The sequence below is a fragment of the Cajanus cajan genome, chromosome 8 (assembly GCF_000230855.2).
Source record: "Cajanus cajan strain Asha chromosome 8, NIPB_CcT2T_4, whole genome shotgun sequence".
Taxonomy (NCBI): domain Eukaryota; kingdom Viridiplantae; phylum Streptophyta; class Magnoliopsida; order Fabales; family Fabaceae; genus Cajanus; species Cajanus cajan.
The window spans coordinates 1,273,836-1,297,885 of NC_138524.1; the positions used below are offsets into that span (position 1 = coordinate 1,273,836).

General features: G+C 32.6%; 1 protein-coding gene and 2 long non-coding RNA genes across 3 annotated transcripts; 1 reads left to right on the top strand and 2 right to left on the bottom strand.

Annotated features, from left to right (window-relative positions):
• Nucleotides 1-561: 561 nt before the first annotated feature.
• Nucleotides 562-7,733, bottom strand: LOC145950901 (uncharacterized). The gene is made up of 4 exons (XR_014428731.1): nt 7,527-7,733; nt 7,285-7,406; nt 907-1,133; nt 562-823 (listed from the first exon to the last, which is right to left on the bottom strand). It is a non-coding gene; the product is annotated as an uncharacterized LOC145950901 (long non-coding RNA).
• A 4,316-nt stretch (nt 7,734-12,049) lies between these two features.
• LOC145950644 (uncharacterized) lies at nt 12,050-17,498 on the top strand. The gene is made up of 3 exons (XR_014428457.1): nt 12,050-12,150; nt 14,416-14,517; nt 14,809-17,498. It is a non-coding gene; the product is annotated as an uncharacterized LOC145950644 (long non-coding RNA).
• LOC109798954 (cytokinin dehydrogenase 6) lies at nt 15,932-18,801 on the bottom strand. The gene is made up of 5 exons (XM_083062017.1): nt 17,983-18,801; nt 17,520-17,647; nt 17,166-17,426; nt 16,770-17,032; nt 15,932-16,674 (listed from the first exon to the last, which is right to left on the bottom strand). The coding sequence occupies exons 1-5, from the start codon at nt 18,596-18,598 to the stop codon at nt 16,353-16,355; spliced, it is 1,590 nt and encodes a 529-aa protein (XP_082918143.1). The 5' UTR covers nt 18,599-18,801; the 3' UTR covers nt 15,932-16,352.
• Between the last annotated feature and the right edge of the window lie 5,249 nt (nt 18,802-24,050).

A 24,050-nucleotide genomic window follows, 5' to 3' on the forward strand; every position in this document is an offset into this window, starting at 1 on the left:
ACTGAGAGAGTACCTTATATTAGTGAAGTAAAACTATTATTTGCGACTAATCACTACAAGAAAAAATAGAGTTAACGGGGGTTATTTTTGGCATTACCCGCGGTTAAAACCTCCGGAAAATGTATTTCCTGCGGTTGTGATTTTCGCCGGGAAAGCATCCGTGGCAAGCGATTTACCAGCGGTTTTTGACAACCCCCGGAAATGCATAGCATACCCACGGTTTTGGAACCCTCGTTAACGACATAGTCTACCAGGGGTTTTAAACCCCCGTTAACACCATCATTGATTTTGGCTGTTTGTGATAACCCCCGTAATTTACTACGGGCTTTAAACCCCCGTTAATGTCATCACATAACCTGTTGTTTATATAATCCTGTAATTTACCAGGGGTTGTAAACCCTCGTTAACGCCACACTATATTTTTAATATATTGTTTGTATTTTTAATTTTTAAATCCCTGTAGCTTATAAATGGTTTTTAACCATGTATAATATTTCAATCTATATATAAATTTTGAAATGCACAAGTTATATAAATATTAAAAAATAAAATGAACAAACAATCCACAAATTCAATATATTAATAAGCAAATGTACATAAACAAGTCATCCAAAAAAATTCCTAACAAGCAACATCCATAGTTTAGTAATATCCAAAATGACTTTTAAGAAGTAATGAAAATATATCCAACAAAATATTGATTTTCCTAAAACAAAAAGGTCAACATCTTTCCCTAACAAATATAACCCTATTGTCTATCTTGAGAATTTGTTGGAGAATGATTAGGGACATTAATTGGTTGTGCACTTCCTTGGTCAGATACCTACAATTAAATATAAAACTTAGTTAGAAATATAAAGTATATTTTAAAATATTTATAAAATTAATTCAAATTTAAAATATTACCGGTGAAGATTGAAATACAGGCAAGTCAGGAAGCCTTTGACCTTGATAATTTTGTGCAAAAAAATTCATCATTGTCTCAAATTCAGTTCTACAGGAAAAACTTTGTATCGATGGTTGAATTATATGAAAGTCCTCAATGCTTAAGCTTCACATCCATTTCTACAGGAAAAACTTTGTATCGATGGTTGAAGATCATGAAGCCCAGGTTGGCAGGTAAAGAAACAATCCTGCATCCAAGGTAACAAACCAGGTGATTGTGGTCCAACTAAATAATAAAAATAATATTAACCACCTGTGTAAGTACTATTTAAATAAGTTAACCACCTCTAACTACTCAAATCCTCGATGTTTAATCACTTTTATTACTTAACCTCAATTTTTATTTAATTTAAATTTTTAAATAAAATAGAGATATGTTTCGTCTCCACTAATATATATATATATAAATGGAATAGATTAGCAAATTAACACAATTAGACTTTTCTATATTATACCTCGAGTAGAGTCATGGATTTATAATCATTTTTTCGTCTCCTTTAAATATTAAAAATTAATATTAAAAATCAATCATTCATGTAATCACTCAAATAAGTTAATTATTTCTAACCACTCAAATTCTTAAAAACTTTTATTATTTAACCTCAAATTTTATTTTATTTTAAAAAAATTCAATAAAATATATAGATATGAAATGTCTCAATCCCTACTAATATGATCAGAAGACCACATTTCATGGAGCATGTCTGCCTTAGCTTCATTTAATAAATTTAACTGTTCATACACATACACCACCAAGAAAAAACTTATTTCAACTCATGGATTACTGAAATGTTGATCCACACATTACAATTCATCAAAAAGATTTTAATTTTTTTATCCATCCAAACTACAAAGAAAATATTAACATTCAAATTTAAAATTTTGTGTATATTATTCTAATTTCCCACCATTAAACCAACCCTAAATATGGTTTAATTCATCTAAAAAGATAATAATAAGTCAAATGTCAAAAATGAACATTCATATAGTGTTTGGATTAACTTCTCCAACAACATTTTTAGAGAAGAAAAAAAAATAAATTAAATTAACATTAATTTAAACATAAGTTAATTTATAGAAAAGTTTGTCGATCATGTATTGTCTTGTAAAATGTTTTACACAAATAACTAATTAAAAATCACAATTTTTTTATTATTATTTTCATAGATACGATATTCACAATGTCTTAAAACTGATAATTAATGGCTAATATGTGTTCATGAGACATAGTTATCTATTTTAACTATTTCAATTAAATATATATTTTAATATTATTTATCTTTTTCTTCTAATATAAACTTTACATATTATTTTTGTAACTATTTTTTATAATTAATTATATACAAGCATATAGCCAGTAAAATCAGACTTGCTAAGTTTCTATACCTCAAGTATGAACCAAGTGCAACCAAGGATAGCAATTACTAAGTTTTGGAAAGAGAAATTTCGTTTGACAAGGGGCAAATATTTATTAGTATTTTAACGCTTTTTAACACCCTTTCTAATGCAATGTTTTAGCACCATACGCCATTTTCGACACTCATTTTATTTATCTCATATCAATAGAAACAACTAACAATAAATGATCCGTTAAAAACAAAATAGATGTAAAATGGGGTCTAAAGTATTACTTGGTATATTTTAGGCAGCATGCTTTTACACAAAAACATCAATATATCAGGCATCATATCGTGTTTTAATGGAGGGTGCAACTACTACGTATATGACTGATTGAGCAGAAAACTTGTTCCAGTTCAGTAAATTGTTATCTAAATGAAATAAATCATATAAGTAGTGGACAAGGAGATCAGTGGTTGAACAGCCGAGCTTGAGCTTTCTGGTAATATTTATGTCATGCTGGGGAACAACCAAACTTTCCATTTCATTTTTCTTTCTGATAGATAATGCCAATTTGAGCATATTTTTCAAATTCGGTTACTTAGCATCTAATCTACAGGACTGTGATTTGTGAATGAAGAATCTAACATATGTAGTGGTCACATGGCAAATTAATGAACGTAGATGATAATTTGCTCTGTCTTTGGCACCGGAAGTTATTTAGGGGAGAGGAAAGGAAAGGGAGAAAGGATGGAAGGGGAGTTAATTGCCCTTGTTTTGGTGTTTTATGTTCGCAGAGGAGGGAAACTATGATAAGAAACCAAAAACAAAGGAAAAATTCGTTCTCCATTGCTGAAATAAAAAAGATATCAGTTGTGGGTAGGGAATTGATTCAAGAAATAAGCACACTGAATTCTGAAAAAATGATAGAAAATTAGAGATAATAAAGTTTCCAGGAAAAATTTGAGTACAAGCAAGGTTTCTTCCTAATTAGGAGTTTCCTCCTTCAAAAGAATCAAAACACAAGAAATAACAATTTGACACCTTAATTGGCTTGTAAAATCTAAAACACAACCTATATATGACTATTGTAACGACCCGCCACGGTCTCTACACTTTGTGGAATCGCACTACAACTAGTTAACTAAGAGAATATTAAACTGGATAACACATACATACAGGCATAAATATAAAGATCGAAATAATTAAGTTTCTGTATATAAAATATAGCACCATATATGTACAGTCATCCCAAAATATTCCTTAGTGCCGGTCAAGCACTGACAAAAAAAATGTTACCCAGAATGGTAACTCAAAACACGAGACTCAGCTCCTCGTCTCACAACGATCATCTCTACTCCCAAGCTATCCCTGACCTGCTCCCATACCAAGTATGATCATCGCAGTTCCACCACATGGAAAACAGAAGGGTAAGCTAGAATTCAAAGATCAATAATACAAGTACAGAATAAAAATTCTATACTACACATGCATCCCAAATCCTGTCCCTAAGGAACCTTTCATCTCAATCAATCATTCATTCACCAAACATGAAGTCAAACACCACACTTCATCATATTAATAATCATGCAATGAATGCAACTCATGACAGATAGGCATACATATCAATCATCTAATGCGTCGTCACGCATACACCTAGGAGATCTCCATAACAATAGAGTTGTATAAGTGACATTCCATCCTACCGAAACCACCCCAACCGTTTTCACGCCCAATGCGCCCGCTCGGTCACAGCTAAACAGGATATATAATCCTCACTCGGGTTTACTCGGATGATGTCACTTACACACTTGGAAGTCCAGATCCACCGTCAGGTATAGCACAGCTGGGTACGGGCTTACCACGACCTTGGCATGCATTAACCAAGTCAATTGTGGAGTTCGCCCACCGACTATCCGCAAGGATCCACGCACCTTCCTGAGTACTTGGTTAAGGGAATAACCCTCGACCTCATACCCCGCTCCAACACTAGCTAAGGACTTAGAGGAGACTCACCCAACCCAGTGGCCTATCTGAGCACCACTCTCCCAAATCCAGTGGCCTCCCAGAGCACCACTCTCATATATTAGTGGCCTATCCAAGCACCACTCTCAAGAGACTCTATGTGAGCTCTTCCAGTTCGAAATATTTTTCCTCTCCTCAAGTCCTAGGCTAGACTCATGCCATAGGCATCACATGCAATCATGCATCATACATCATAATGGTCTGCCCACCATCATGATCAACAACCATACACATGTCATAAGACATCACATGCAATAATGCATCATACATCATAAATGGTCTACCTACCATTATGATCAATACATACCATATGAACGTATCATATTCAAACATTCATATATATCATCACAAAGCATACATATGAATCACACCTCACCATACATCATATATCATACATACATGATCTAAAACTTCACTTTAAACATGCATAAGCATCAATTCATTCATAAATATATTCAAGCACAGTGCCGTCAACTCGCGCCTGGCCTAACACCAACCCAAGAGCTCTAAGCTCTTCCACGCCTGATACGCTCAACCTGCGTCCGGCCTAAAACTATTCAGAGAGTTCAAAATTCTCATCCAAACTAACAAATTCAGCCACATGCAAACAATCTAGCTTCCCTTACCTGAAGATTGGCTCAGATAGCCAAAGACTGAATCAAAAGTATAATTTCCCCTCGAGGCTCAACTCGAAACTTCAGTCCTCCCAAAACAAGCTTTCTAATCTGAAATTCAAGAAAAGACAGAAGGAGTTATTGATCTAGAGGAGAAAAGGAGTTAAACAGAGAAATTTGGGAGAGAAAGGAGCTCACTGACCCAGAGACCTTCTCTCTAAAACTTCTCTCTAGAACCATAACTCCTCACGGCCCCCCCTTCACCCCTATTTATAGGCAATCCGGAGTGGCCAGAACGGCCCGTACCGATACCGGAACGGCCCGTTCTGAACTCCCAGATCACGCACAAAATCCACGCCCAGAACGGCCCGTTCTGAAAACAGAACGGCCCGTTCCGGGACTCATCCAGAACGGCCCGTTCTCCCTCCGGAACAGCCCGTTCTCCCTCCGGAACGGCCCGTTCTCCTTCCTAGAACGGCCCGTTCTCCTTGCCGGAACGGCCCGTTCTCAACTACAATATGTAGTTCAATTCAGTAGTGTGGAACGGCCCGTTCCAGTTTGGGAACGGCCCGTTCTGGGCTACTGAATCAGCCTCTTTTTTTTTTTTTTTTTTTTTTTTTTTTTACAATGTTACAACTATAACTATCATGCCATGACCTGTATCTGCTTAATCTGAAATTATTATGAAAATGACTGCCTACTAACTAGGCCTTTCAAAATTGAATTAATTAATAATCTTCACATAAATAAATTATTTGTCTACCACGACAGGGAAGAGACAAAATTAAATAAGTACAAAAATGAAATATAGGAAGAAAAACAATGAAGTAATTCCAATTACTAATCTACTCTTGCATAAAATTATTTGTCTATCTGTTACCAAACTCCAAACAAGCAAGGTGGTTAAAGATGATTTTGAATATTTTTTGCTTTTACCCTCAGGAGGAAGCAAATATTTTTCCAATCTTATTAACTTCCACACCTACCGTATTTCCACTTAAATGTAACCCCTATTCTATCAAGTATGTGATACATACCTCAGTGGGGTTTGAATCAGTTAGTAACAGAAATTGCAGGTAGTAACTGTCATGATTAGACAGCTGTAGTTAGTTTGTCTGACAGCTGGACTGTCAGTTAGTGGTACATTGTTATTTGTAAGGGGACAAATGTATAACTACGAGAAGGAGGGTAGGTCTTTGGTTTCGGAGTGAAATTGGGCGGAAAAGCTTGGGTTACTCTTGGAGGAGTCTGTATCGACATTTCCTCATTTCTGTCCATTATCTCTCCATTACAGACGTTTCTGTCAATAAAGTTCCCATTTCTTTCTTATATTCTGATCCAGTAGAATCAGTATGCTATGACTAAATGAAGGACCTATAAAAATAATAGAACCGGTTGAAGGTAGACCAAGCTTTAGACGACAAGACAAGGACATAGTGAGATCAACTTATATAAGGTGGTACCATAATATACATTTTGGGCAAAACTGCAAAAGTATTTCTTCCAAATCCCATAATGAATCTTTCACTTTAGGCTCACAATTTGCAACTCATCCAAATTATAAATCCATCAACTCAAACATAAAACTCTTCCAAGATTAATTTCTAAAATTAAATATCCCAAAGTCATTCTCCACCCAATATCAATCAAAACAAAGCTAACAAGCACATCTAATTTACAGCCAAGTATATACAAAAAGACCAAGTAACCAATGTAGTGAGGCAACTAAACCATAACCTTACTCAAAACAAGAACCCATTTGAGAATTAGTTTGCCGAACTCATATTAACCCTCCTTTCCAACAATCTTAATTTCTTAACCTTCTCTATTTCCATTCTTCTACTATTCCATCCCTCTCTGCCAACCAACAAAACTCAATCAAGGTATACCAAACACAAAAAGGGCAAAATTATCACTTACCGTAAACAACTTATGTCAGGTATAATATAAGATTGCACACAAATCACTATGAACATGTTTAGATAAACTTCTCCAAAAACAATTCTAGAACAAGAACTAAAAAGAAAAAACTAAAATAAATTTCTCCATAAACTAAAATTAGCTTATGCATAAATTGAAAATAAGAGTTTTGAGAAGTTAATATGACAAAACTTCTACAAATTAACTTATGAATAAACATTTTAGCTTATTCCATTTTTTTTCTTGATTTTCTCTCATAGAAGTGTTTCGAGACAAGTTTACCAAATGTCTCATTCCAAAGTCAAAGGAAGCACATAGGTTCCATTGGATCAAGTTGCAAGCCCTCAAAAATTTTAGAATGACCACATGCTAAAATCAAATCAAACACAAACTTAAATCCTACCAGAAGCACTTTTCAAAAAGCAAAACAAGGAGTGATTACCTGTTCTCTTCAGAGTCAGGGTGGATGGACAAAAACTTCCCAGGCACAGTCAGCGCAGCCCACATGCAAAGCACTAACCCTAGATCAATACGGTCCAAGCTCAAGGATTTTCTGCTAACAATCTGAAAAAACCCCAAATGAACAACGATGAGGGAATTTTTCCAATGTTAAATCTCAAGAGTGTGAGTAATACAAGAGATAAATACGGTCTTCAAATGATAAAAGATGAGTGGAAAACATACCTTGGTCGGTGCTATAGAAATCGCAGGCAGTCGGAGAGCGTTGAGAGCGTCGGAGAGCGTCGGAGAGAGAGGCTAGGTCATTTGCATTTTTCTGATGAAGGAGTGTTCTTAGTTAGTTCGTGAGAGAGGGAAACCAAAACATATGTGAGAGGGAAATGAAAAAAAAATAATTATCATTACAAAGATAAAAAAAAACAAAAAAAAAATATTATTAAAATATACCAACGGTTTTAAATTTTAACCCCTGTAACTTAATAATACTTAACGATTGAAACCCCAGTTATTTACTTATGTTCCCGAGGGTTAGGATAACCCCCATTAAAAAACCCCAGTTAAATACAATTTTTTTTGTAGTGAATTTCTCTATTATCTAATGTGACCGTTTATTAAAATATAAATTTAAATTTGATATCATTAATTAATGAAAAAGAGTAAAATATACGTATGATTTTATTCACCTTATGTTTACCAAACATACATGGTTAATTATATGTTTATAAATATGTTTATAGAAATGCTAGCAACGTGCAAGTACACTTTAACATACTTTTTTTTTATTTTTTTTAAATATAGTTTTTATCGCTTGAAATTTATTAGAAAATAAAAAATTTAGTAATTTTTACACTTTATTCAATAATTCTCTCTCTCTCTTTTAATTTTATAATTTTTAATAAATTCTAACTAATTATTAAGAAATTAACATTAATTACAAATTTAGTAAAATTCAAAGCATATATATTTTCTACTAACACCTTATTTCTACAGGCATCTATATATATATATATATATATATATATTTGTCATTTTATAAACCCATTTTTTTTTCCTGGTAGCTAAATTTTGAGAGTTAATGAGTTTTAAAAAGTCACCTTTAACTACATGCATTCAAATTTTGAATTTGAACTTTTTTTTGAGTGAATTTTCAATAAATGTAGATATTATATGTTTTCTAACATTTATTATAATGAGAATTTTTTTTAATAGAACTGTAATTGCTATGTATTGAAAATATTATTCTTAAAAGGTGATAAAATTGAATTTTATAATTACCTTAATTAATTATTAATAATTTTCAAAGTTTAATATCTTTAACAAAATTGATATTATACATATGTAAATATAAAATTATTTAAATAAATATCAATATAACCATGTTATACTATATATATATATATATTTATATACACAAATTAATATATACTTAATTTTTAAAAAAAATGATAATTATATTAAATATTAAAATATTAAAATTAAAATTATACACTCAATAGTACCGTACATTTGACACAAGTTATTGCTAAACGTATACAATTATTGATATGTGATTAATAAATAATAATATTAAAATATCCAATTACAATTTATTTTATCTCGTGATTAAGATCAAAATATCAGGATATTTTGTTTTTATAATAATATTATGCTGTTTTATTAAAATGTTCACTAATAATTAATTTTAATTCAGAAGTTGTAAATACTAACAACATTTTTTTTTAAACCTATTGTTAACGACTTAAGCCTCCTGTACGGGCTAGTGAACCATGATGATCAAATTGGAATTGAGATCCAAAAGAAATTTAGGATTTTTATTACTTTAATTATATTTATAATTTTTTTTATTCATCAAAATTATAATGATATCACTAGAGTTTGAATTTTGATCTATATGTACATTATTATAACCCTATCACTAGAAAAATAAAATAAAAATTTGAGATGTAAATTGTTCGATTGTAGCTTAACGTACAATTATGTTAATCTATTTTTAACTACTGACAAAATATAATTAACTGTATTTGTAAATGTAATTTTTTTTAATAAAATAGCAAAAAAAATTAGTATAAAACTGGGTAAGATTGCTTATTCAATTCCGCATTGATCTTCATCTTTTATTCAACCTTGAATCAATCTATCTTTATACCATGTTTCGTTATTGGTGGTGTTTCGTTATCGGATTTAATCTAACATTGACCTCACATCACTCAGAATGCCAATGCAAATGTTCAACCCTAACATACCATCTTCGATTCAAATTGTCACAGGATGGGGATACTCACATTTATTCTCAGCTTCACATTTCAATGATTGAATTTGTTCTTTTGAAAAATAATCTTTGATGGAATCACGAAAAGAAAATCATGCTCCTGAAATGAGTCCAACGGAATCTCTTTCATTGTGGTGTTTTTCATCAAGCAATTTATATTACATAAGGAAATAATTTAAGTAACCTGAAGTTAATGAATCAATTTAACAACATGGTTTTTTTAAGACAAGATCAACAATTAATTTAAATAAAAATTTACGACACAAAATTTCTTGAATTTCGTCACTTAAAATAAAAAAAATCTAATATTGTTGTCAAAGTAAAATAGTTTATGTGTGAGTCTATCACAATCTAAACATCATTAACTAAGCTTTCTATGAGATTAGTTCGTTGATTATCCTTCAAATACTATGTTACTTTTCAGTACTTAATTAGGAATTTTTGCTACAGCCTTGTACCTTATACCTTAATTGATTTGATCATTTTGTACACCTATAACTCCACTCGATCTCCTTACGAATCAATATTTGGTCACTTATAAACAATATAACTCAACCTAATCCTATATCGCATCAACTAAGATCATAAATAAAACTTAACACTTTACTTCAAGAATCAACTTCTCAAGAAGAGTTTTTAACAACTGGACTTGTAAAATACCACAATATCATATCCTAATGATAGAATATTCAAATTTTAAAACAACTTCTTTAATCCTAAGTCAATTAACACATCTCAACATCATGTTTTAAACATTCTCAACATTGCTACTCAACACTACACACAATACAACTCTCACTACATCATTCAACAATTTACAACTTTCAACAATTTAAACATTAATAAACATCATCCAAAATCAATGTATAAAGTTTTAGAACCATACATAAACTAATATCATGTGAGCAATCTAATCTACTAACACATGTTCAACACTTAATCAATAAAATAACAAATTTTTCATTGGGCATCTCACACTTGACGCCATTATTGCCATACTCGGGTCATTGAGGCAAAGTGCTTCTGGCTCGCCCACGTTTAATGTCAAACTATTCACACTAGGTGTGAATGAGACAAAGAACTCTTATGTCCATCACACTTGACGTAGCAAAACCTACGACATACTCCTTTTTAGGTAGAGAACCAACTTGACTTACACTTGGTGTCATAATACTGACATTTGGTGTTGTTGGGGCAAAATACTTCTTTCTTGATCACGTGTGATGTCACTCATCTAGGACCTGATGACATCACCAAATTAGAGAGCTCCAAAGGCATCCACGTCAAACACCATTCACATTCAATCCACGCTCTGAATGACCAATTTAATTAGAGAGCTTCTCTCTAACTCACGTCCCAAACTACTAATCTCACATTTGATGAGAGTGAGATATAAAGTTTGTGACTTGCATCACGTCTGATGCCTTGAAAAAGTTATGCCTGATGTGATGGTGAATTTGGCACTTGATAAATTCATGAATTTGGCTAATTTGACCTAAAAATCAAAAAGTACAAAGAATTTCAAACTCTATAATTCTTTTCTTTATTTTCTATTTTTCTTAAGAAAGTTAACTTATGAAATTTATTTCTTAAAAAATATCTTATATACCTTTCTTCTAACATAACAACTTGATCTTTATTCGGAACAATTTTAACAACTAAAAATTTCTAAAAAAATTCTAAATTATTAAAATTTCTCAACAATTAAATAATAAATTACAACAACAATCAAAATTAATAATATTAACCATTATTAATAAAAATACACGGTGTTACAATGACCTTGCTAATATGCTAAGCCTCACCCTTAGTAGCGAAGGGTCGCTTATCAGTGTTTAAATGCTTTCTCAATCAATGAATATGTTGGGATATGATTTTTTTTTTTAATTAATAGGAAGACTCAAATTATAACTCTAGACCGAATTTATTATAGTTGTAATATGATTTTGTGGATAGCGGGTTAGTATAAATTGGGGTTTAAGGGTTCTTGTTACGTAATTATTTAAATATTTTTCTGCTGGCTTTACACTTAAAATTAATAGTTATTTTTTATTTTAATAATAATGAAAACGTATGGTTTAATTTATTATTGCAAAAGATTGTTGCTAAAATCCCGACGTATTATGACTTAGACTAGTTTTTATTTTTTACTTTTTTTATTTTAAGCTTTAAAAGACTCTTCAGCTTTACAAATACATCAATAATGAAACAAAATAATAGTTTCACACTCAAGAAAAGAAACAAATTTGTACTACCCATATCAGTATCAGGGCCCACCTCAGTACCGAAGAAGTCAGGTCACATTGTCTTATCAAGTCGGCCTACTCTCCAATTGATAAAATAAATTGATAAGATCTCAATCTTATCAAATCATAACCGATCTCACTATCATTCGTGGGAAAAATTCTAATCTACATCAAGGTACGTGCATTATATATATGAGACTTACACACTCACAATGACTAACTTAAACATTGAAGTCTCTTTTGCAGGTACCAATCCCATCTCAGAGCAGTTGACGTACGAAGCTGTAGAGGCTCACCGATCTTGCCCCGAAGATCGTCTCCACATCGATGTCAGGTAAGAACAAAATTCATTATTTTTTGTTATTAAAAATTTATTCAATTTCTTAAAATCTAAAACTAAAAAAGGTAATTGCTACAGTCTTTTCTTCCTAGTTTCATGCTTCATTTGGGAGGAAATAATTTATAGCATTATTTTTTTTCTTCCTATTTCTCCTTTAAGTAGTGAAAATTAGATGATTTTATTATATCTTTCCCCTCTCAATTTCCAACCAAACAAACACACCTTAGTGGGGAAGCCAAGCCAGGAAATTTCATTCTTGATATCTTCCAACTTGCTGGACGAGTTCGTTTCACTTGCCAAAAAGAACCTCAATGGGCCTTCTTTGCGTACTTTGCAAAATGATCCTCAATGGGCCCTTTTTTTGCATACTCATGAATTGTGTGCCTTTACAGTCACCGTGTGAATGGGTTCTTCATTTAAGTTTTAAATAATTAATTAACGTATTTGTACAAAATTTTGCTTACACACATATATATATATATATATATATATATATATATATATATATTATTAAGCATGTCCTCAATCAATAGTAGATTAAATCATTTTGAAATGTAAGGATCACTAAAGTTAGTTTTCCTTTTTTAATAAAGACTTCTCCAACTAAAAGTTGAACTCCTAATAACATATTTAAGGAGTTGGCGTAAAGAAAATTAATAATACATTTAAGAAATCTACTTATATACTATTTTATGTTGAACTTGGTTTGCTTGTATTTATGCTTTGTTGAATGAGGAGTGAAATAGAAAGAATGAAATATTGAGATAGGAAAAAGATATTGGAAAAATTATGTTGTATAGATAGATAGAAATAAAAAGGAAGAGAATTTCTTTCTGTTTATATTTGTTTTGGTCCATCTGGATTAAAATGACAATATCAAGATTCAAAATTAGTACTTATACTTATACATATTATTTTAATCATTCTTTCATTATTAGACTAATCCTATTAATTTTCTTTCTGCTTATAGGAATGAATGAAAAAAATGACAGTATCAAGATTCAAAATTAATACTTTTATACATACTATTTTAACCATTCCTCCATTACTAGATTAATCCTATTAATTTTCTTTCTGTTTATAGGAATGAATGAAAAAAGAGAGAAAAAGATAAATATATAAATTATATATAAATATATTTATAATACAAATTTTGAATATAATATTTTTCTTAACATAAAATTATTTATTTTAAAAAAATTATATTATAATTTTATAAAATTAATGAAAAGAAAGAGAAAAGAGAGAGATTATCTCCTTCCCATTTCATTCCAATTTGTGGGGAGAGGCAGGTGGAGAGGAAATGTTGTTATTAGATCATGCGAAAATAATTTATTTTCTTCCTATTTCTCTCCTCGATAGACTAATGTTAGTAGGACTCAACGTTACTAACAAATTATGTGAAATTTCAGAAAATCTCAGACGTAAATAATGAATATCATTTTTGGGTAATTCAACTATAAATGTCAACATAAAAGGAGTGGAGATATTATTGGAGGTCAAACTCTTTGTTCGGAGTTTCTTTCATAATTGTGGAATACATGTTGGTCTGGTTCCATGGGAGTTTGCATTTATTCTTGTGTATTCTGCCATTAGTGTCTCTAGATTTCAAATGCTGGTTGATATTGATATGGTGTCTGGATCATGAACTCAAGTTTTTATTCGGTTTTAGTGATTTTAATTTGAAGCTCACTACACAGTGCACACGGGTGAATCTTATACAATACCTATAGTTTAGTTTCCATGTACTCATTACAGGAATCTGGACCAGATACAACATTTAAGAGACAACTTCCATATCATGTGTGCTCAGCTGTCTGTCAGCCCATAATTCCATTGATCAATATAGATTCTTTCTTGTCTTCCATAATTGGTAGGGACTGCATGTCCCTTACCATTTTGAGGGGAGTTATGTAGTATTTCACATGCGAACAAAACAAAATAAAATATTTTGTTCTATTCTATTCTTGGTTCCACCATTTTAGTGGAATCAAAACGTACCACTTTTTAACCATCCATGTTTCGATAATTAACTGTATTATTTTTAAATTATCAACATATAGAAAATAAAACTCATATTATGCTTTTAGTTACTTTTAACAGTTTATCAAATGCTACCCTACGTTGCTTCTTTTGTTGTTGATGCATCCTATATACCGCTTTTATACATTAAGATTCCTGCCTTGAATAATTATTAAAGATGTACCTACCAATCTGGCACTAGCTGGTGCTTGATTACAAGGTGCTTTATGTATGCAGATGGTCCCCTCACCCCCACCCTTGCCTTTTCTTTTCTGTGTATGATCTTCCAATAAGCAACAGCAATAATTGGCAATATCAAGAAACCACATGCTGTATAAGGTAAATGATTTTTTTTTGCACTTAAAAGCGGTTTCTTTTAATTTCAAACTTCATATTTGCTGTTAATTTCCCAAAGAATCATGTTACATATTTAATATTCATGCTAGTTTTACTACCATAAGGACGATGGCAGACATTGAAAATAGGCATGTTTCTTTCAAAGACATATTTAATATAACATGTACATTTATGTCAACTTTCCTTTCGTACATATCTTATAAAAAATGGGTCTTTCTTTCAAAGATAGACAATGTTTTGCTTTTTTATCTATAACTATGGTCATCTTTGTAGCTCTTTCGTGAATGCTTTCAATTTTCCAAGCCAGCAAAATCTTCTGAACCGATGCATTGTGGTCTCATCTACGTGGAAAGATCGTGCTTTACTATTTGATGCGATAACTTTAGTTCATTTTATGTGGTTGTCTGGTGAGTGGTACAGAACCAGAATCCAGAAAAAAGCTTTTTGAACCAAAACATTCTGGAGCGGTGAAGGTGATGTGGTGCAACTTTCACTGGGTGATGTGTATTTCAGTGAACAATAGAAATGGTCTAGAAGCAACGAAATATCATTCGCCCTCTAATTCTGACACACTATGATGGAATCTCTTGAACAGTAACATTTTTATCCCTTTTAAGTTAACTTTTATTAGATCTCTTCCTTTTTAGTGATGGGAACAATTATGCATTTATAACCAAATAAGGGGAAATATACCCCACTATAACTCTAGAAGTAGTTGAAAAAGCAGGGATAATAAAATCGTAAAACGTTGAATGATTTCCAGAATCAAAACTAAGATGGTAGGGACTGGATTTAAGAAATGATTTAACTTTTTAATATTTTTCGCCATTAATTTCACTTGATAAGGCATCAACGATTCCTAATTATATCGATGTTGTGCTTATTCTGACATAACAAATTACAAAAGCAAGCGCTAGATATAGTCCTGCTTACGTTGATGATTTATGATGCTTTATTTACAAAATGCACAGCGAAAAGAGCAATGGTTAAAGACAAACAAGGTTTGTTGTTAGTTATTTGTCCCATTTTTATGAATGTTTGCTGCTGTACTAGTAGATCATGATTTATGAGTGTATAATTTTGCTAATGCGGCAATTGTTGAATTTCTCAATTATTTATTGCCAACACAGATACCCTTTATATATCGATGGCATCACTGTTTTGTAGCTGTTCTCACCCGGCAGTAAGTTTTGGTTGCCGTAGATTAATATTCACCATCTTTCATGTGAGACATATCCATTTTTGTATAATTTTCAGCAATTTTCTAGAATAATAATTGTTACTCAGCGTTAGATTTCATCTTATCCATGTATTTTGCATACGTATTGATATCATTTTGTGGTGGATGTATACATATCTGTAATTATATTCTTATTGAATTTGGCTGCATGAGAGATAGAGAATAAATAAGGAATTGTCAACAAATTTGATATATACATTCGTTCATGCTGATAATATATTTATAAGTTCTGTGGAAACCCTACAATAATTAATGTCTCAGATATTTGATACCTTTTGTTGACCTAATCTCAGCCGGACCCTGCTGCCTTGGTGCTACACTAAGCATGTTAAGCAATTTCCCATCAGTAATGATGCATACACACACTGACAACTTTTCTTATTAACCTGTCAGGCATACAAATCTCACCATTCATCATTTTGTGATCTCTATTTCTCTACTATCGATAATCCTCTTTTGCATTCAGTATGGTCCGTGTCCAAACCTGTCTGATCATTTAACATTTTCATTTTCGCATATGCATGCACGAGAGACTTTTCTTTTTGAGATTGTTAATAATAAAATGAGGAGACTGCGGTCATGAAAAGCTTATTGCTTTTTGAAATATACGTTGGCCAGGAGCGAGTATTGCTAATGGATCATAAACAGACTTTCTCTGCAGAAAAGTCTCCCAGTGAGGACCAAAATGGGTCATCCATTCTTGCTGTGTACTGTAGTGGGGCAAATATTGCTTTACTCCTAGTTGTGCTCTTTTACAGAATTCTAAAATTCTTTTGTTCTGACTTAGAATGTGTTCTAGGCCATCAGTTCCATTGGAAGAGGGAACTGCAGATGCAAGAAATGCCACTAAGTAGAAAACATCTTCCTCTGGAATGACAACAGAAGTTCTGTTATCCCACCTGTAAATAACATAAATACATCATTACATGTCATGTCAATTAAGTATTATTGAGGGCTAAAATAGTTGAGGAGTTAATATTTTCTGAACTATTACTTGGATTTGTTTATTGGGTAGATAAGGACGGGGCCGTTGCTAGTTCCTGTTAGGATGTTCCCAAAGACTTCTTCTGCAAAATTATGTATTTGGCTTTTGGGTATTAGAAGATTGAGCCATGGATGTGGAACATCCCACAAGCCTTTTGAACGCAATTTGACCTCGGATATGTGCACCCTGTCTAAGAAATCTACCAATGTGACTTCTGTTGAAAAAAGGGTTGATGGGATGTAGCTTAAACGGGACATATGTTTCTCAATTTCCTGCACAAAAAAGTGAGAGACGGTTAGTTTGGTTTAGCCTTTTTCTTTCCTAAGGAAAAATAATCACTAATGAGTTAATCATCAATTTATTTTCACGAAAATCAGTCTTTAGGTTGAGTATTGTTCACCCCACCTGATTTGCTGCATCAATTTCTTCCACGTTAAAGTATTTGGCCAATTCAAGGCAGAAGAGAGTTCTTCCATCCGATTTGAAATTACTAGCTTGAACTGGGTCTTGTGGGTTGAAGGATGATCTCCAGTTATTTAGCAGACCAGTTCTGTTTATTATCACAAATCCTTCAATGTAGTCAAACGTGTTTTCTGCAGATATTAACCGCTCTTGGTCTCTTGTGAATGCTGTGAAATCTGAGTATAACACTCTAATCCATTTTACCTGTTCCAGAAAATAGAAAGCTTCCAGTGATGACTATTTGTGCTCCCAAAACACAAATTAAAAATTTAAAAACTTTGTTTTGGTATGCATTACCATGGCAGGTGCTGGCTCCAGAACAATTCTTGCCCGGGTTATAATGCCAAATTGGCCAAGCCCCCCAAGAACGCTGTGAAAGAGTTCTTCATTATGCTTCGCGGAACAGTTCACCACCTCCCCTGTTCCTGCATCCATTCATTGACCATATTTTATTCATCAAAAGAGAAAGCATTTCTTTATTTGAAAACTTATTTTCAGCCAAGCCTATTCAAATGAATTACTGGTTCAGAAAAGACAAAATAGTAGTTGCTTAAAGTTTTGTTCGAATAAACTTCTGCATAAATAAATTTATAAAAGAATTTTCGTATTAACTTCTTTAAAATATATTTTTTAACTTATATATAAGCTAAATTTTAATTTATAAAAAAGTTAATTCAATTTATAGAAGTACTTAAGAAAAATTTATCACAAATAAGTGTCTTCTTTTCTCTTGCCATTTTCACAAGATGGTTTTACAAACCTGTAACAATCTCCAGCTGCTGAACATTACTTATCTGGGGACCATGCCGAAATGCCTGTCCACTGATGCCAGCGTTGGAGAGAGTGCCACCAACCGTCAGATGTAGGTAGTCTGTCCACGACCTTGGCGCCAACCCGTATCTTAGAGTCTCATGCAAGATGTTTATCCACAACTCGCCACCTGAGACATCCACGTATGGAGACTTTCCCACATGTACCTGCATTTCTTGGACCTTGAGTGATTCCATGTTGATGACAACTCCTCCACGAGCTTGAGCCTGGCCCTGGAGTGAGTGGCCGTGGCCCCTGGCTGCAACTGTGAGGTGTGAGCTAGGACCCATGAGCCAGATATGCTTTATGGTGGCCGCAATATCAGAAACTGATTCTGGATGCAGTACTGCCATTGGATGGTATTGGTACCTGTTGCCAAAGTCTTTGGCTGCATGCCCAAGGCTAACTTGATCAAAATTTAAATGTCCTTCTAGGGGAAGTGATTTTAGTGAAGGAGGGACACTAGAAAGACACAGGTTAAGCCGAATGGTTATGCAACTAAGGAACAAAAATATCGTGAAGCCTCTAAGGAACATAATGCTGTATTCTCCAAGAGGGTATCTCATTTTTATTTTTTATTTTCTGTTGAGAAGGAATAAGCAGATTGATTTTGTAGGCGCTGTTTGTTTGTGAGCACGAGTAAAAGGAGAAAGTGATGGAGAGTGAAGGAACTTAAGGTTTGGGCCAGAATTTAAAGGGGTTTGTGGTTGGCTTAGTCAACCCTTGTTGAGTTATGACCTGCGAGAATGCGTATGTGGACTGCCAACTTGGAAGTTGGAAGGAAGAGTGTTATGACCTTATGGGGTTAGCTTGTTTAAAAGAGAAGCCAAGTTGAAGAGGAAAAGTAACATCAAAGAGAGATCTCATAAATCTTCAACTTTTCCAAACAGTGGAAACCACAATGACATATTTACAATAGCATGAAGGAAAGACATGTTTGGAGTCTTTGTTGTTCATTAAGGATGCTTTTTCCGAATTTAGAAATAAGTCCTTGCCTTTTCCACAGTGCGTATTTCTGTTTTGCCCCTATGGACAGGTGTCTAACTCACACGTAAGTTTATGGTTTTGGTACTGAGTCCACTATTGTCGGAATGTAAACATCGCGTATCCTGCTCTTAGATTGGATGAGAAGGACGCGCGGGATGCTTTGAATTCATTAAAGAGTGAGAGATGAAGTTGGTGGGGCATGTATTGGTCCATGAGACACGTGAAGTCTTCATTCATTTCTCATGTAGGGACCTCCTGAAAGAATAAGAGGAAATTAATGGAGTGGCAGTTTGAGAGAAGCAAATGAAAGGCTTCTACTTACGTATCTGCTTCTCAAGTATGCACAACTACCACTGCACTTGCTAGTGTATCGAATCTTTAGTACCAAGCTATTGGACAAGTCTCGAGTGATTCTCTTGTCTATACTTTCTTCATACTAGTACTACTATAACTTTATCCTTTTCTTTGCAACTAGTATCTCGGTCCAATGAGAAATTTTGCAGCTTCATACAGTGCCATCTTGCCTCTATTATGGCCAAATCAATTTGTCACTTCATTAGATTGGCAAAAATGCTTTCGTGATCTTCTGTTGAAATTATATTGCGATTTGTGGTCCTGGAAAACCTCCATTGTTCCCTCTAGGAAAACATACACCAATGTGCAATAGCCTGTAGCCTGCAGGATCCATGTCTCCTGTTGTTCAGAAAGAAACATAAACGCAATAATTGATGCCATTGGTACAGTTTTCTCTCCCCCTCTTTCCTTCCTCGACAAGTTTCTCCCAGTGAAGTTGCAATGAGAATATTCTCTTTAATTTTTCTGGATCCTTGCTATTTACTAAATATTTTTTTGTTACCCTTTCTCTCTAGTTATATTTTATTTAATCATTTTTGGCTTCTCACCCTTGTGCCTTTTTATTAGTCACTTTGTTCTTCTACAACACTTGGATACTACCCCGGTTCCATATCAAATATAATGACCACTCAAATTAGATATATGGATCTTGATCATATAAACGCAATGGAGTGGGTCTAACGTAACTTAATTCTCAACCTGATATACAGCTTAATTACACTGTTATACAATTTAGGGTTGACCGTTGACCTCTCTCGTTGCAACCTTTTTATTATATGTATATGATACATGGCTTATATTCAATTGCATAAAAGGATGATGGATGCATACCCTTGTTTTGGTATTTGACGGCTTCCACATTATATCAGGACTCAGGAGCATAGTGGAGGAACTCGTTTTCGTGTGTAGAAAGTATACACAGTATCTATTGAAGGATTCGTTGGTATGAAAGAGACATTAATCATGACATGAAAAGCAACTTGATCTAAAAAAATACATTTTAAAGACATATAAGGGGACCTCAATGTTCATGCATTGCACATATTTCAATCTAGATTTATTAATTTTTTGAAATGGTGTCTTTGGTTGGGCATTATATATATTAGATTAAGGTTGTTAGAATTTGACTCGGGCACACAGTTACTATAGGGCATATAGTAGTGTCTAGTGTGAAAATATGAACGCATTTGACATGGTCTTCTCACCTGTGGTGGAAAACCTAATCCTTTTGATGACTTGCTTTTTAGAAGGAAACCAACTATGAATAAAGACATGAAAAGAAAATTAATATTATAGTTGAGTTATTATCATGTGGGACTACTCAACACGTATAGTGATGATAGCCACATCATGGGGCCTCCTGTGCCCATTGATGCTTAGATTTTAGAGAGCAGAATCACCTTTTAGCCAGTGTAAAATCTCTAGATTTTGAACACTGAACAATTGTCATGTTTCTCAATCGATGGGCGGCGATCATCTTTTACAATTTCCATCATCGATGCCCTCTTAAAGCATTTAATTAACAAAATAAGACAAGAATGCCACATCAGTTTCATGTTGTTCGATCGATACAAATTTCTGACTGACAAATGTTAATATAACAACGTAAACGAGACAGGTGCCCTTGGCACTGTCACATAACGGTGCTTTAAGGCCTAAGGATTTTATTTGGAAGGCTTTGTAGGACACAATATGATTTAGAATTCAGAATAATCAAAACCATTAGATTATATTATTATTCTTATCATATTTCATATCCCACTTTATCGCTCTTAACAGATGTCTCCTTGTCGTATCCCAAACATAGAGATTAAAATACTTAGGTTAAATCCTTTCTTACCCATTGTTATCGTGAGTAATTGAGTAAAGCTCATCATCATCACCAGTATAGAAACCATAAGTCTCTTTCTTTGTCAAATTATATATGAAAATAAAATATTTAATTCTCGCTTTGTAAACGCGTAAGACAAATATGATTAGGATTGACAAATTCCTTCTTCTTGAACAATATTTGTTCATTAACATGCATAAATAAAATAAAATAAAGAAGAAGAAAAAGTTGTCTCACTGTAAAGTTCAAACAATATCATTTTCTGTTAAAAAAAAGGTTAACACGGTATAAACTTTAGATTAATATATTATATCCACTGCATTTAATATGATTTAAACCTTTTCTTTTTTAGATTTTCAAATAGAATTTGAAGTATTATTCAATAAGTTGAAGTGGAAAGTGTAAAACGTGAATGAGTGTAAATAAGTAAAAGTAACTTACCAATATGCAATGTGTTAACTTTTATGTAATGTTAGTGTAATTTACACGGCGAGTCAATAAAAAATTATCATTAATACAATTTTTAAGGTAAACATTATAAAAATCCATAAACTTATTATATATAATAATTTATAATTGAATAATATACTATACACTGTGAATGTATTTACTCGTACATAATTATGCATGAGCATGTCTCACTTAAATTTCAAATTAAGATTTATTGTAAATGTAAATATATCAAACCTGTCTGAAAAAAAAAATATATATATATAGCAATTAATCAACAAATATTAAATATTGTCCCAAACTCATCAAATTATGTTATATATGCTAATTCAAAGTATCAACATCTCTTTCCATTCCTCATCAGCGTGGGAACTTAAAAGAAAAAATAATTTTGAAGCGTGGCTATAGCTATTGAATTTTTACGTGTCCTCTTTACATTTCGTCTTTTGTAATTTTATTGGTGCCCCTGTATATGTCTTTGTTGTCCTGGTTGTATCAAATGCGTGGAACTCACTATGAAACTGGAGGTCCCCGATAGCCATTTGGACATATGTCCAAAATTAAAGTAGTTTGTAAGAACCGAATACAGAAAAAGAAAGAAACTAGAGGTCCCTATACACTTTCAATGCTATATTCCAATTGTTTTTTATTTTTACGTTATAATTAAATAGCAATGGAATTTACGACTTGGGTTCAAATAAATCATATTAATTCTTTAATGATATAGGTTTTATTTTTTGATTTTAAATTAAAATTGTAAACTAATTTAAAGGTTTTGTAATAAAAATAAAAATTATAAAAGGGAAATTCATAAAAAGTACAATTAAATTAGAGACAGCAAAAAAAATATTTATGAAAACACCAATAACAAATAATATAACACTATTACAGTAAAGCACTTTCTAATTTTTCTTTAATATTGTTCAGCATTAGAAAATAAGACTAAGGATATTGAAGATGGATTTAGGATTTTGAGATGATTCTCTGCAAGCCAAGTTTCCGTGGAGTATTGGTTAGGATTTTGACTCTAAGTTAGTATTTGCGAGAAAAAGATGAAAAGTGTGTAGTGTTAGAGGAGTTACTCCCTTAGGCACATTAGACTTAATTGTATGACCTTTCTTGAGTTAGGAGCGATTTTTTTTGCGTTATGACGAGTGAATGATCCCATGATTTGCATTATCTTCTTCACAAATTGTATTCATCATATCTCATATGTCTGTATCAAGTCCTTGGTGTGTGTTTACAAATCCATTCAGTTAACGTCAATTCACCTTCTTGTCTTCTACGTTTGTTGCTTTGGAATTCAAAGTGGGATCTTCTGTTTACAAGGTTTGAAACAGATTTCCAAACATATTCAAAGACATATTAGACAAAGATTAGATAATTGGACTTGATAATACTGAACAACCGACATGTTCTTTTATTTATTTGTTCGACCCTAAATAGCGTTAGAGAGGTCCAGAACAAATATTTTATCTCATTTTCAATGTACTACAATAGTACTTTCCCCCAACCATTATAAAAACACAATGCTTACTCATCAAATGAAGCGAATGATCTGTCTGCCATTACTAATTAATGTCACTACTTTTCAACCTTTGGCTTGTCTTTACATTTCCATTTAGAATGTCTTCTGTTGTTGATACGACAACATATTTATCCTCCGTTACACTCATATATGACACCAAATTTAACCTGTTTCCTATTTAATATATATGCTTAACGTTTTGTCATCTTATGTATGCAACGTATCTATCTTATTTAGCTGATGCACTTCTATTTAAGTTGCATTAATATCATAAAGAAAACCACTTTGGTATATATATTCCATATTTCTTCTTAGTATCTGCCTTATTATCTTTTCAGGAAGTTCTCATAGATCAATGAATGAATTTACTAATTATACTAACAACTACTAGAAATAACAAGTGTAACAGTAAAATATCATGGAGCTGGGTAGTGTTGGTTTATTATTCTCTTTGAAGGTGTCAATTGATAGAGGAGTTTGTCTCTTAACATTAAATTAGAAAATGATTTCTCTGCTCAAACATGATATTAATTGGAATTACATAATTATCAGTTAGACATAAACAAATTGTAGACATAGGTGGACAAGGGCATTTTTAGCACGAGGCTTAGATATGGATGAAGCAGTATATGGACCAGAAAGTGAGTGGTAGAGTGTTAAACACTATTAGAAGAAGCCTAGTTAGTAGTGGCGGACCAATCCATCAATTCGATTTTTTCGGACTGATTTTTTTTTCATATTTCGAAAAGTTGCGTAAATGGTCTAAACTTAATGTCGTTTTCGAACAATAATGGCATCAGTAGTGACTACTGACTAGTAAACGTCTCAAATTTAAACGCGTAATTTCTCAGATCCAAGACCCTCTAGA

What these genes read in the sequence shown, in the direction of transcription:
- LOC109798954 (XM_083062017.1), bottom strand. Translation starts at nt 18,598, where the DNA reads ATGAGATACCCTCTTGGAGAATACAGCATTATGTTCCTTAGAGGCTTC. An exon ending in TGGAGCCAGCACCTGCCATG is followed by an intron (nt 17,427 to 17,519) that starts GTAATGCATACC and finishes TTTCTGGAACAG; the next exon opens with GTAAAATGGATTAGAGTGTT. An exon ending in TACCCAATAAACAAATCCAA is followed by an intron (nt 16,675 to 16,769) that starts GTAATAGTTCAG and finishes TGTTATTTACAG; the next exon opens with GTGGGATAACAGAACTTCTG.